Genomic DNA, 15,175 nt, shown 5'->3' with positions numbered 1-15,175 from the left:
CGCTCTAAAGTTTTGATCCTTCACCTCCTGTTGGTGAAGAAGTGGCCATACTTGACACCAGAATTACATTTGGGCAAATAGAGCAAATCTATGGTCTCTCAATTAGTGGGCAAAGGACGCTCTTCTCTGTTGCAGCCCCTCTTTGTGATTTATGCTGATAAAACTAAGGTATTTTTACATGAAACTCTGTTCCATATCCTGCTGTTCCTCCTCAAATAGACCCTCATCTCTCTCTCTCTCTCTCTCTCTCTGTCTTCCTCTCCCCCTCTCTCCCTGGAGATTCCCAGTGCTCTGGACAGATGACCTCCCTTGCAGCCGGCACTTTGGAGCTACCCGAGCCAGCCAGCCAGGCTCCAAGTCGCTCCCAGCGCTCTCCGCTGATTATAGTGGGTGGACAGAAAAGCCGTGGAGGTGTTGAGCCTCAGACGTGAAGAGCCAGTGTGCTGCAGCTCGTGTTCCGAGGAGCCGAGACAATGCATTTTTACAAGGGGGGACGGATCCGCACGCCACATAGAAACCAATAAATCCACACCGCGGTGAAAGGCAAGACAACGTAGCGCCATTGTGTTGCTGTTGCTGTCGGTTTATGTTCTGTGTGTGTGTATCTGTGCACATGCATGCCTCACAGTGCATGCTTGTGTGTGTGTGTGTGTGTGTGTGTGTGTGTGTGTGTGTTTGTGCATCTAAGTGTCTTCACCTCAAAGGAGTGGCCTTCGTCACACAGCTACTATTGTTCCAAGTCTCTCCCCCTTCCCTCCCTCTGCTTCACAATACCTCGGTGGTAGTGGAGGAGGAGGAGGAGGAGGAGGGAGGGAGAGTGTTGTTGAGTTGGACAGACAGAGGGAGGGAGGATGGGGTGAGGAGGAGGAGGAGGGAGAGGGGGGGGAGGAGGTGATCTGAGCATGGGTAGACTCCTCGGAGCCGGACGCGGAGCTCCGATTATAGTGGCGGGGGACCGCAGCGAGACGTCGCCCAGCAACCCCGGCAGCTCTGCCCGTAAATCATGTCGCCGGGGCTCCTCGGCGGCGCCCCGCGCCTCCCATCCAGTCTGTCAGCATCTCTGCATCCCTGCTGGGGGACCGAGACCCAGGCGAAGCCCGGCCAGCAGACCAGGAGGACCAGGGAGGGAGCTGGGGGACCGGGATATGGATGGAGGAATATGGATTTCACCTGTTTTCGAAAAGAGAATATCGCCCTCGTAACTCCAGTTTTATACGTGTTGGGAAAATGTTATGACCCTTGGCCCTTTCTAAATCTGAAACCCTTTCAAAACCTTTTGTACGCAAAAATGCATGGTGGTCAATCTAACCCTACGTTTGTCCAAATTCCTGGGAACTTGACACTGCGAGATGCAAGGCCTTTGCCTGCATGGCTGTCAGTCTAATACAAGTTTGTCTTACTTCCTCACACTTTTAGAGATATGATGTTTTCACCTGTTAGCAGTGATGTGCCACTAGGCCTATGATGAAACCACAGGGCCTGCGTTGGATGAGTCAGTGTTGAGAGAGATTAAGGTCTGCAGAGGAGAAATGCTAAATTAATGCAGAAACGTTTTCCTGACCTGCATGGACTCACCCCACACATAAAAAGGAGGGTTCTTCAAGGGTTCTTTGGTTTGAGTAGTGGTTCTATATGGAACCGTAATGACTCAAAGAACCATCTGATTTGTTTAAAAATAAAATTCTTTCAAAAATTCAAATAATCATAAAATTAAATCAAATTTGTACCTTCTTAAATGGTTCTTTACAGCAGTGATTCTCAAACTTTTTCATATCAAGGACCCCTAATTTAATTAGGGCCACGGACCCCCATTTGATGAGATTTTGACTCTTGGACCCAAATCTGAGAATATTTTTATTGCTAGATATGATTTTGTCCAGAATTTCATGACTGTCTGTATTGTAGGTAGAGAGATAACAGTGAAACTATGATCAAAACAGTCATTCTTCTACATTCTCTAATTGTGTTAACTTCTTGTAAATGAAATAATGGTGAAGTTTAATAATTCATTCAATTTAATTCAATTCAATTTGCTGGGGACCCCCTGGAAGCCCCTCAAGGACCCCTGGTGGTCCGTGGACCCCACGTTGAGAACCGCTGCTTTGCAGCACCAAAAAGGGTTTCACAAGGGTACAAGACTAAAGCACCATTTTCTGGTGCTATGTAGAACCTTTTTTATTAATAGCGTATGATAGTAGGCCTATGATGAAACAATAGAGCCTGTGTTGGTTGACTCAGCATTGAGAAAGATTAGGGTCAACTGAGGAGAAATGGAAAATGAATGCTAAAAAAATCCCTGAACAGCCTTTCTGTCTCAAATATCCCAGTCATGGACTCAAAATCTGTTCAAATTCAATTCATGACTTCCATGGGAGATTCACAAAGGGAGTATAAGGCAACCCACAAATCAGAGTGAAAATGACAGATTACTTACATTGCACTAGGTTTATTGAAGGGCACACAGCCGTCACAAAGGGTCATCAGCTTTTCACTCGCTCTGATGAAGGCTTACTGGCCGAAACACATTAGTGTTTTGTGATGGTTGCTTACCCTTCAATAAGCCTGCACTCTTCACAAAAAGGGTTCTGTGTAGTTTGAAAATGGTTGTTTAGGCGTTTCGGTGCTATAAAGAACCCTCGTGGAAAGGTTCTCTATAGCACTGTGCTCAAATGGTTCTACTTATGGTGAGGTAAAGAACCATATGGAATGTTCCATATCAGGAGGGTTAAAAAGTCCATTTGAAGAACCGCATTGGTGTTGTTATTCTGATTTGCCATGAGTCATTACCCAGCAAGCATTTGATGGACAGCGACATGCAAGAGGTGGCCAAGTTCAACGCCAACTCAAACGAGCATAACATTTTCACAATATGATATTATGGCAGGGTAAAAAAATCATATTAAAACAGCTTTGAAAACTGTTTGGAACTGATATCAGAAAGATATTTAGGTCCCGACTTAACAATACTGGGTTTTCAACGTTGGTGCAGGTTGTCGTATTCAACATCAAAATGTTTGCTGGGTACGGTCCAAAGAACCCTTGAAGAACCATCCTTTTTCTGTGTGTGGTGCAGTGTATTTAATCCACTGTTTCGACTCTTATTTGTAGGTTGATGCGCTTCCTTTTCCTGCCTTTTGGGGAATCTCCTATGGAAGTCTCGATTCGAACCGATCTAAGTGAGTCCGTGGGCGACGTCACGTGTCTTCAGAAATCCAGCGCTCCTCATTAACACATCTATCGTTGAAGCATGATCTCTTTCTCCCCCCCCAATATAATCCATTCGAACCTCGTTGGCCCCCCGGATGAGTGGCACCCTGCCTGTCTCTACGCTGGCATGTCATTCGGACGCCCCTGCCTTGCCCTCGCAGCGCCCCGCAGCGTCTGGCAACCCTTGCAAAAAAAAAAAAAAAAACTCGAGCCCGGCGTCTCGTTAGCATGCCGGTGGCCGCTCGATCTCGCCGTTTGCACAAGGTCACCGGAGACTGAAGGTGGTCGGAGTGCACCGGAGTGAGTCGTTCGCCGGGGCAGGTGGAGGTGGAGGCAGGGTGGGGATGGAGGGGGGGTGCGGGGGGGGGCGGTGCTATTAGCATTCACCAGCTCCCCGCGCATCCCTAAATATTTCAGCAACCTCCAGCTGCTTGATGTTGGAGCAAATCACCAGAGAGGCTCACCGCGTGCCTATCCGCCTTACCCCCCCCACCCCGCCCCACCACCGCCGCCACCATCTCTTCTCCCCTCCGGAGTGCGCGTCTCATCCAGGCCTCTTCACTTATTCATGTGTTTATTTATTATTTCATCGGCTCGCGTCTGAGCCGGAGAGAGGAGGCGTCTAGTTGTGAGAACAGTCATTAATTCATTAAAGCGCTCCTCTCTCTCTCTCTCTCTCTCTCTCTCTCCCTCCTCCTCTCTCCTCTCCTTCCCACTCCGATCCATCTCTATCTTTATCTTGCCGTCTCCATCTCCTCTTCCTACCATCTCTCTCTCTCTCGCTCGCTCGCTGGCTGGCTCGCACACACAAACACACACACAGCCGCGCGCTCCTATTGCCATTCCTCCCTCACCCTCCTGTCTCTTTTACTCCTTACCTTCGCGCACTTTCTCCTCTCTTTTTTCCCTTTGCATTCACCATCCCTTTCCACTTGCTTTCTCGCGTTCTCTGTCTTGTTTGCCCCCCCCGCCTGTTGATAAGGTGAGAGGCAGGTGAGAGGCTATGTTCAACGGCAGAGAGGGGGTGGGGGGGTGATCGGAGCTGATATCTGGCAACCCAAAGTCTATCTGGCCAAGATTCATGGATCAATAAGAGCTGTGGAACCTTGAAGAAGCTCTGAGGGGAAACGGGGGTGAAAAAAAAAAAAGATGCATGCTCTCCCTTTGACTCTCCTTCTCCTTTCTCTTCCCTCTTCCTTTTTTATCTCTTTTCCCCCCGTCCCGCTCGTCCCCCTCGTCCCTCACAGCCACATCTCTCTTTTCCCTGAAGGAGGAGGTTTTTACGGGGCGGTGCTGAGGAGTCTCTAACTCTAAAGGCTCGGGTCATTCGAGTTCAGCGAGCCCTGAATGGCGTTCAAGCATTCCAACGCTGAGAGCAGATGCATGAAATGAGATTTAACTGTCAAGAGACCGAGGCGCGACGAATGCCAAATTGACGCAGGACGTTTCTATAAAGTGCGTCCCGGTTTTTAAGGAGTTCCTCTCTCACCGTGGGCGCGCCCGGCGGTAAAAAGAGTTGCTTTGTGAGGAAGACAAGAGCAGACACTTCTGCCAGGCTCTTGTAGCTTCTTTTTCTTTTTTCTCTTTTGTCTGTCTCGGGTGAACGGACCTGGTGACGGGGAAGGGGAAAAAAAAACGTCTACAGAGTTGAACGTCACATATCTCCGACCATAACCTCTTGTATTCCTGCAGAGGCATTTCTTTCATTCCAGGTGTACCGCTATTCCTCACACTACGCGTGACTCCTCTCTATCATGTGAGGTGCTCAGAGTGTGTGTCGGAGGTTTTCGCGGATGTGTGTGTTTGCTCCAGACAGCCATAATGCGGCCTCCTCGGGGGCCAGTCGTAGGGGCCCTGGCGGCTGCTCTGAGGGTTATGTATGGGAGCAGGGCTCCAAGGTGCTGGCAGGCCTGTCTGGGTTATTAATGACAGCGATAGACCGGACCTCACACACTCCATCACCTTGCGCCTTACACACCGCCAGCTCATCTACCACGCTGACACCTGGCAGCCTCGCCCCCGCCTCGCCCCCGCCACCAACCCCGGGACTGGAGCGATGCTTTTCCGGAGGCCCCGAGCGAGATTTTGGCTCGGCCCCCGCCACTCACCTCCCAACTTGAAACTGCTCCTACTCAGTCTGTTTTCATGGTGTCATGATAGGCATGGTATTGAGGGTTTGACCAATATGGGGTTTTGAAGGCTGATAAGCAATATTTTTTAGATTAAAACCTCTGATAGACGATTTTTTCCTGTGCTGATATTGAATAACTTTTTCCATTTTCATGCCCTAAAAATGACAATTATTCAGTGTTTCCCCCAGAATTTTATTTTCGTCCTGATGGAAAAGCCTCTGAAACAGCATTCAGGCCATGGGACAATAGTGATCTACTATTACTACTACTACTATTAATAAGATATTCATGCATACTTGTGTGGAATCTGATCTAACTGTCGCATTAGAACCAATTCAGGTTAAAGGCTTCACATAGACAAGCAGTTCGATAAACCCGATAGATAGACCCGATAGCATGTTGGTACCTGGTTGTATAATAGCATGACTGACTTCATAGAGCATTAAAATGATCCCAGAGCTGTAATTATCATTCGCAGAGGTCACAGTAAACTGAGAGAGCCTATGTGGTCAAGACAAAAATAGGCATAACTAGGCAGGGGAATTAGAGGACAGTCATTCTGAAGAGCTCCACTGACCACTATATGTATGTAGAACATATAGGACAATGCTGCTGTATCTTGGGTACCACTAGATACGCCTATGCCAATGCATATGCCATTCAAGCTGGCCTTGGAAGGCAGAGAAGGGAAAAGAGAAAAGACAAGGAGGGAGGAGGGTAAATACTGGAGGGAAAAGAGAGGAGGGATGGGGGGTGAAGTTGCTGCAAATGAGAAAAGGCCACAAAGAGGTGAGGAAAAATGAGTGAAAGAGCCGGTAGAGAGGTATGAAGTGAGGGGTGTGTGTGTGTGTGTGTGGGTCTGTGTGTGTGTGTGTGTGTGGGGGGGGGGGGGGGGGGGGGGGGGGCGCGTTATAGAGAGTGTGAAAGAGACGGCAGAGAGGTGGGAAAAGAGAGGGAGAGACCGCGGAGAGAGACGAATGAAAGAGAGAAATGAAAACAGAATAAAAATAGAGGCTGAGAGGAATCCTCATTTTTCATTTCAGCCGGCGGACTCGATGCCTAGAGATCAGACAATCAGACCTGATGGCTTTGGGAGGCTCAGTCAGCTTAGGGCTCGGAAAATGATGGGAGGATGATGAGGAGGGATAGAGAATCTCGGCGAGGAGGAGGAGGTGGAGGAGGAGGAGAGAGAGAGAGAGAGAGAGAGAGAGGAGAGAGAGAGAAATGGTATCGGAGTAAATAACAGCAACACAAAGGGACAAAGGATTTCCGAGATGGAGATTGCAGAAGCGCTGAACCGCTGGCGGAGGAAAAGTGGTCTGATTCGCCGCTGCAGGGCGATGGATGTGCGGTTTGGAGTGGATCGGGCGTTGTTTAGTGTCACCAAACAGAACATAACCCCCCCACACACACACACATATCCCCACCCACCCATCACCACCACCACCCCCACCCCTCCCTGGGCATAAACAGCCAAGTCGGAAAAGGTGAAGGGCGGAGGGACGGACGGACAGATGGCCGGGAAAGAACGGGAAAGACAGAATCTCTTCTTTCAAGAAAGCTCGTCAGTGCCGGGGTTTGTGTGTCCTTCACCCCGATCCCATAGGAGTAGCATTAAAACACCATCTCCCCCCCTCCCTCTCTTCTCTCTCTCTCTCTCTCTCTCTCTCTCCCTCTCTCTCTCTCCACCCCCTCTCTCATTAAAACTGTGCGCCCCGGCTTCTAATTAAATCCCACTTGAAAGTCTTAAAAGTCAGACTCAGATTGATTCAATTTGCATTTCTGAACAGGGAACATTGCCTAAAAGGATTAATAAATTGGTTGAAAATGCCTCTTTCTGCAATGTGCTGTTGTTGCTTGTAAGACAACACCCGTCCAATACCTCTTTTTCTCACATTCTCTCACTCTTTTCAGCGCATTCACACTCTCCTGCGCACACACACACACACGCATGCAAATACACAAGCGCAAACATTGTGTCCTTAAAAGCAATGAACGCACACACCCGTATACATCTATTTGTGCATGTGCAGACACACACACATGCACACACACACACACACACACACACAACGCTCTGCGACTCCTCCCTTCAGTCATCAATGGAATTCACATGTTCAGAAAAACACCCTTAAAAGCAATGAACACACACACACACACACACACATCATGCACACACACACACCCTCACGCACGCTCATGCATGCGCAGGGCCCACACAGTCATGCTCACACACACACACACTCGCCACATTCACACACAACAGTGCACAACGCACATATTGGCAGCCCTCCAAATTTTTCAGCAGAACGTGATGGAAGCTTACAGGGGCGGACGGGGAAGGGGGGGGTTGGGGGTGAGGGGGGGCGAGAGATATAAAGCAAGAGAGAGAGAGAGAGTGGGGAGAAAGGAGGGGGGGAGGGAGGGAGGCAATCGCTCAAATGAGGCACACTGGGGGATTAAAGAAGCAAAAAAAGGAGAAGATTGGCATGAAGAACCTCAGCGATGTTGACGTGCCGCTGATGACTCACTTGGGTGATAATATGCGAGGTGCACCGCCGCTGGAGGAGGACTGGCCATGGGTCAACGGCTCCCCTCCTCTCCCCTCTCCTCCCCTCTCCCTCTCCTCTCCCCGGGGGCTGACGAACTGAGCCCACTCACCCACCGGCCCAAGTCCCAAGACCTCGCATTCACTATCATGTTCCCTCTCACGTTCACTATCAATCGGCTATTTATGGCCGCACGCCCCGCTTTGATCTCGCTTACGCCGTAAATGCCAGCCCCTATTGATGGGGCTATGATACCCCGCCAACACTGCCTATGGTCAAATACATAGAGAAATGACCCAGGAAGCGTATGGATTGGAGGAAGGATCTCAAAGATCCTTTGGGGGGCTTCCAGGAGGTCCTGGCACAGTGAGAAATAGTGTCATTTCCCTGCAATTGAATTCACTAGAAATGATCCCAGGGAGAGAATGTATAAGAATGAGTATTGTAATAATAGGTTTCACTCTCACCACTATTATCTCCCCCACACACACAGTGGCGACAGTGGTACAATTCAATATGAAATCAACAACAACACAAATCTTCCCATATGGGTCCCTGGGATGAAATCCTATCAAATGGAGGATACCTGCCCTAATGTGTGTATTAGGCGGGTGAAAAGCCCTAGTGGAATCCGTTCCAGTCCTCCAGCAGGTCCTCAGAACACATTTTGAAACAGCCTATATATCCAATCACATCACGTTGCGGTGGGAAGACTCTACGGTTCCCTGTGCTTGAGACGTCCTTTGTCTCTAGCATGATCATCATTGCTTACATTTACAATCATATTATTTTCTCCCTGTTCTGGCTCCTGTGTGGCTGAGGCAGCATATGGCTTCTCCTCACTGAGGTCACTGGAGGGGCCGGGACGTGTTGACCTCAGATTCAGGACATTGACAAGGCCGGCGGGAAAGACGACTCTTACCTTAGAACAACACTGACCTCAAGTGGCTGTTTAAGGCGCTGAATGGTGACAAACAGATCTTATGAGAAGCAGAGATCAACTTACAATATAATCATCAAACATCAGAAAATTACATTCAATTTAATATCATGTCACTATACAGTTCACCTATAAAGTATTCAACCCCCTAGATGTTTTTTTTATTACACTGTATCATGCTCTCAGTATAATAATTATCATGCACTCACAATGTGCTTATAATGCGCCTATGATGCCTCATGAGCACCGCTTCGAGTAAAGTGGTACCCACTGCACACCCAGCTGTATTTGAGCTCAGTGTTCTGCTTCATTTCCCCAGTCTGTGAAAATATGGTTGTGTGCATTCCACTAGTTAGTCAGTAAATGGTATGGAAAAAGGAATGAACCCAAATAAATGAGAGAGCAAACTCTTAATCGCATTTGGGCTGTTTTAGTATCAGGGGCGTCAATTGTGTAAACCCTAAGCTATGGCTGCATATAAAACCTAAAACTACATTTTTGGGGACAAAGTGGAGCAATGACTGATGATTGACAAGATATTACTGTATTATTTGGTCAATGTGATAAATTATTAGATGCAGGTTCTTAAACTATCAGCTTAGAGGGAACATTGGTCCTGAATGCTCCCTTATGTCATTTTTTTAGCCTCCAAATATATTTCTGCCAGTTTTTGTTTGACCTTTGCCCTACAATATAATGATAAAAACTATTATTGGCAAAAATAAGTGAACAATCTATTTTCATAGAATCGTATTCAAGGTGACAGCACTATGCAGCTGGTGATCACCACTCATCATACTCACTATACACATCACATTGCTATTTTAAATGGCTTTAGCATTATAGTGATTATCAGTATTAAATGATCAATATCTTAAAGTGACAAGCTGGAAATTCAGGCTGTGTCATATTTTATCTTTAATACAAGATAAATGCTAGAATAGAAATGTAGTCATTCACAACAATACATTTTATTTCTTGAATGTCTTTATTGATAGTCATTGTGAATTCACCTCTTGAAACATGTATGTCTGTGTGTGTGTGCGTGTGTGTGTGTGTGTGAGAGAGAGAGAGAGAGACAGAGAGAGAGAAAGAGAGAGAAAGACTTTGTATATGTGTGTGAGTGAGCTACACTGTTCTTTTTTTTTGCTAGCTGATAAGAAACTTAGTTTATCACACAGTTAAACAATACACTGCTCAAACTCCTCAATTTGGTCATAAAAAATGTAATGTGTCGATGTCAGCCATTCTATTTCTTCTACTAGTGACAACCGCGTTCTACCTGCCTGCACTCTAGGCTGAGCTTGGTCTCCATGGCGACACAGGTCGCTTCAACTGTCAAAATGAGGCTACTAGCTTGTTTTGCTAACAAATAATCAAATAACTGGAATCAAAATGTTGTCCTTTTCTTTGCTTTTTGTTCCCTCTTTTAGTTTTAGTTCAGTCCATTTGATTCAAACCTTCACACAGTAACTAGTCAGCCTATGACTTCTTGGTCTTTTTTGTTTGCTTTTGTTTTTTTGAGATAATTCAGGAGCTCATTTTTGCGCTAACGTTAGCTCTCCCTCTGCTAAACCAGTCCTGACCTGCTAACACAGAGAACAGAATTAAACTGCAGGGACCTGAGCCTTCACAGCCTTGCCCAGACCAGCACAGCAGGAAAGGTAAAGTACACAACTGTATTTTGCTGTATAGTTGCTCTCACACACATAAGCTTTGTCATCATCAGCCTAGTGGCAGCGCTGCTCCCTTGCCATGCCTCGTGGCTTTGATTGATCATTGTTTTGATCAGCCTTGACTTTATGATTTATCAAGGCTCCTCGTGTTCATTTATCTATTTAGCAGACTGACGCCCCCTTATTATCCTCTCACGCTGTGTATCTTTTCGTTGAATCCCACAGAATAAGCGGCCGGACAGCTTACTGTGTGTCTCAAAAGTCACACCTTGGCCTGGAAAATTCGTAGCTTTCGAGCCTCCAGTGTCCGCCGTAGTGCACAGCCAACACGCCCCCCCCCCCCCCCCCCCCCCCCATCCCATCTACCCCCCTGCATGATGCCCCGTCGATCTAGGAAGGGAAAAACTCGTTGGAGGGATAATGCGGAGAGTGATGAGAGCCCAGGCGGGGGGTGGGATCCAGGCAGCAGCACAGCAAGTCCGGAGGCCACATCATTCAGGCAGGCCCCCCATCATGTAAACCACACCTCTGCTATCCAGAGTCCAGCCACAGCAGCACATGTGGGTGCCACTAGTCAACTCTACAACCAAGCAAGTGCTGTCCAAAACAACACTGGCACACAAGGAAGATCAGTACAGGTAAGACCACATGGGAGAGGACTGATGATGATGATGATGATGACTACGATGATGATGGCGATGATAATCATGATAACAATGGTTATGATAATATTGACGACGACGACGTTGATGATAGTGATGATGATGACAACTACAATGATGATGATAATGATGACGACAACAACAATCAATGAAAATAACGATGTTGTTGATGATGATGATGGCAATCATGATGATGATAATGATGATAACAGTGATGATAATGATATTGACAATCATGATGATGATGACATTCATGATGATGATGACAGTGATGATAATGATGATGACAATCATGATGATGATGATGATAACAATCATGATGATGATGATGATGACAATCATGATGATGATGAGGATGACGGTGATGATAATGATGATGACATTCATTATGATGATGACAGTGATGATAATGATGATGACAATCATGATGATGATGATGATAACAATCATGATGATGATGATGATGACAATCATGATGATGATGATGATGACGGTGATGATAATGATGATGACATTCATTATGATGATGATGATGACAGTGATAATAATGATGACAATCATGATGATGATGATGATGACGGTGATGATAATGATGATGACGTTCATTATGATGAGGATGATGATGACAGTGATAATAATGATGACAATCATGATGATGATGATGACAGTGATAATAATGATGATGATATTGATGACTCTTCAACTATGTGAACTATGACACCTAGGACAATGATGATGACAACGGCGATGATGGCAGTGATAATGATGACTGTGATGACGACTATGACAATAATGATGACTATGATTGTGGTGATTACAGTATGAACTGATAATCTGAAGCCCATTAACTGATGGTCTCATGACGCTCTGTCACTTGAACCCCACAGACCGGGGAGGCAGCTTTGTTCCCTGTGGATGTCACCTCTAGCAGTGTCGCCAATGGACAAGACATACCCAGCGGCCTCGTCTATGGTGCTTACCTTGGCAATGAGACACGCAACATAGTGTTCAAAAGAGGCACAGGTAAGGTTAAAAACTATTTTTGCTCTAAACAAAATCTACCTAATGCACAGTTACTGACAATCTAATAATTGGTTGATGGGCAGATCCATTTCTTCTTATAGATTACATCAGTTTAATAGCAACATTTCAGACAAAACATGCAAAAGGAATTTTGCTTCATTGTATGTGGGAATAGGAAGAGATTGTTGTATTTTGGCAGGAGTTATCATACTATCACATTACATTTTAAATTCTTGATATAAACCTACCTCTAGATCCTGTAATATTCATTCTGGAGCCATACCCTGCTACTCTGGTTATCCCAAATAAGAAGTAAATCCTCACTGATATGTGCCAACTTCTAGCAAAATGTGATTGCTTTGTCATGGAAGAACACACCCAGAGCAGAGGGACGTGTACTTGCTCCTCTATCAAGAGAATCATTTACATTCTCGGGGGCAAGAGTGAAAATGGTTAAGCTATATGAATCCCTTTACTTACCAGTTAAAGCATGTGGGTATGTCTGATATATTAAAAGGCGATGATGGAGGGAATGCAATGAGAGGGACTGATCAACAGACAGTTGAGCTTACCAATGAGCAATGGACTAATTTACTCCTAATTGGACTGTTTAATTGTATCAGGGATGGATCTGTGTACTTACCATTGCTGCACCACATTTACTTCCACTATATATAGCATACATTATATATTCAGTTACAACATATTACATTATATTATATATACTATACTACGTCTATTACATGTATTGTGTACTATTTTTTCTTTGTGAATTATGATTTGTTCATCAGTTTATTGTATTGTATTGTTTTGTACTGTATTATTTCTTTTTGTACTTTGGTGAAGTTTCATGTTTTTTTTCCATTTACATAAAAATACATTGGAATTCTTGATCACAAGCCTCACATAGAAATTGTTGCTGTCTTGTTAAAATTGAATGAATACATTGTTCAGATAGAAAAAACTGATGATATAAGTTGTACCTGGTGTATTTTATATAATTTGAAGTAGGGAACATGCCTGTGGGAGATGAAGTAGAGGTGACTAATAACCAGTAAGTCACAAAAAACTCTAAATGTGTCCTGTTTAGATTCAGATTATCTGTGCTCAGCTTTCCGCAATGACCTCCGTCACTACGCCTGTGCCTTCCTGAACACTGGAGGGGGCAGGGTTGGGGTCGGGGTGGACGATGGCGGGGTGGCTCGCGGCCTGCAGCTGAAACGCAGAGAGGAGGACCAGGCTCGCCTGCTGGTGCACACCATAATGAGGGGTTTCGATCCTCCTGTCCTTCCCTCCAGCTACAGCATGGTCTTCCTGCCTGCGGTGAGGCCCGGTCCGGAGGGGCGCACCCTCAAGGTGCTGCGCCTCACCTTCACGGCCTCTCCGGCCTTCGCTCACCCAAGCCTCTACCAGACGGACCAGGGAGAGGTGTTTTTCAAGCGGGATGGGAGTGTAGAGGGGCCCTTGACTGCTGCTGCCATCCAGGAATGGGTCAGACAGGTAGGAGAAGCTTTCATCATTGCCATCATAGGAGCCCGAAGTAAGGTTAGATCAATATATCAGTGTTGTGCATCTCTGACATGATAGATATGATGCTGTTTGTTTGATAACATATTTGTTGTAGAATTGATCAATACTACACCAGTTGACTATGGGAAACCCTTAACTTGAATTATTATTATGACTATTATCCTGGGTTTCAGTGGAGAGTTTTAGTATCTGTGGTTTTGGCTGCTTGGTTCAGCACTGTGACGTCTTTTTCCTTGGATTCTCTGTTGACGAAGTTTGAGTTTCTGTAGGTGGCGCTCTTCTCTTTGTCTGTTCAGCCATGGTGGCTATTGCTGCTCATGCTAACCAGTTCTTCTTCTCTGTGTGTGCAGAAGTGGAGTGGTGAGGTGAGCCGGCTGCAGCACCATGTGGACCGCCTCCTGGCTCACTATAGGCTCCAGAACCACAACAGAGCCCCAAAATCAGTCATCGGGGCCCTCTCTTCCTCCGGGACACAGCCAGGGCCCAGCTCCCACAGTACCAGCACAGAGAACAGGGCCAGACAGATACCCATGTTTCTAGTATCTTCAAACTGCTGTGAATGGCTATGGGAGATCGTACACAGTGGCAAAATATATTCATCAGTCACCCAGTCACCCACCTTGTAGCGTTCTTCTTCTCTGAATTAAACTCTTAATTGCCAGAAACACACAAGCAGATTTTAAATCCGTTAGAAGCACAGATAAACTTTTCTTACAATATAATCTTCAGACAAACATCAGAAAACTACATTCGGTTTAATATCATAACCTTACAGTCGCTCCATTAACTATTCAACCCCTACATTTTTGGCCCATTATTTTTATTATATCTCTGATTATCATGCACTTACAATGTGCTTATAATAATAACTTATGATGTCTTCTAATGCCTTAAGAGCACCATTTCAAGGAAAGTGCCACGAAAACACCACAGAGAGACGTCACATGGTGAGGAAAGCGTGCAAAACCTCCTGGCCATGCGGCTCTCAATGCAACACACTGTAATGCGGCACAGCGAGCAGCAGGGGGCAACAGAGTAGCAGAGTTGGGGATCTCGGATCTTGCGCCTTACAAAGAGCCTCGGCGAAGGGGAGGCGATGCCCACTCATTGGTGATTAAGGTTCTGGTGATGAGTCACGAGGAGGGGGTGGTAGAGGGGGTTGGGGTTGGGGGGGGATGTGGAGAGATAAAGAGGAGAGAGACAGACATGGAGAGACAGTGAGAGGGAGAGAGAGAGGAGGTGTGGGTTGGGGAGGGGAGGTGCTGCTTACATTACCTCCAGGTGTCCTCTCACGTTGCCAGGAGGCTGACAGACTTCTGCTGTCTGGCCATGAATCTGCCTGATTGCTGCTGCTGCTGCTGTGTTCCCCCTGCTAGGGTCTCCATGTATCTACAGCACACATCCTTTCAGAACAAACTAGGAGCACCGTTCCGTTCAGGACAGTGGTCAACTCCGC

The 15,175-nt window shown here is 46.3% G+C and overlaps 1 protein-coding gene across 1 annotated transcript; it reads left to right on the top strand.

The window, feature by feature from the left end:
* The first annotated feature begins 6,613 nt into the window (after positions 1–6,613).
* LOC144542919 (schlafen-like protein 1) lies at positions 6,614–14,345 on the top strand. Its single transcript, XM_078290531.1, has 4 exons — positions 6,614–6,685; positions 12,054–12,189; positions 13,280–13,734; positions 14,070–14,345. The coding sequence occupies exons 1-4, from the start codon at positions 6,614–6,616 to the stop codon at positions 14,343–14,345; spliced, it is 939 nt and encodes a 312-aa protein (XP_078146657.1).
* The last annotated feature ends 830 nt before the right edge of the window (positions 14,346–15,175 follow it).

This window comes from Centroberyx gerrardi, chromosome 19, assembly GCF_048128805.1.
Source record: "Centroberyx gerrardi isolate f3 chromosome 19, fCenGer3.hap1.cur.20231027, whole genome shotgun sequence".
Taxonomy (NCBI): domain Eukaryota; kingdom Metazoa; phylum Chordata; class Actinopteri; order Beryciformes; family Berycidae; genus Centroberyx; species Centroberyx gerrardi.
The sequence above is the reverse complement of the archived record's forward strand: the minus strand, read 5'-3'. Positions and strand labels throughout refer to the sequence as shown.

What these genes read in the sequence shown, in the direction of transcription:
- LOC144542919 (XM_078290531.1), top strand. Translation starts at nt 6,614, where the DNA reads ATGGAGATTGCAGAAGCGCTGAACCGCTGGCGGAGGAAAAGTGGTCTG. An exon ending in AGTGTTCAAAAGAGGCACAG is followed by an intron (nt 12,190 to 13,279) that starts GTAAGGTTAAAA and finishes TGTCCTGTTTAG; the next exon opens with ATTCAGATTATCTGTGCTCA. An exon ending in TCATAGGAGCCCGAAGTAAG is followed by an intron (nt 13,735 to 14,069) that starts GTTAGATCAATA and finishes CTGTGTGTGCAG; the next exon opens with AAGTGGAGTGGTGAGGTGAG.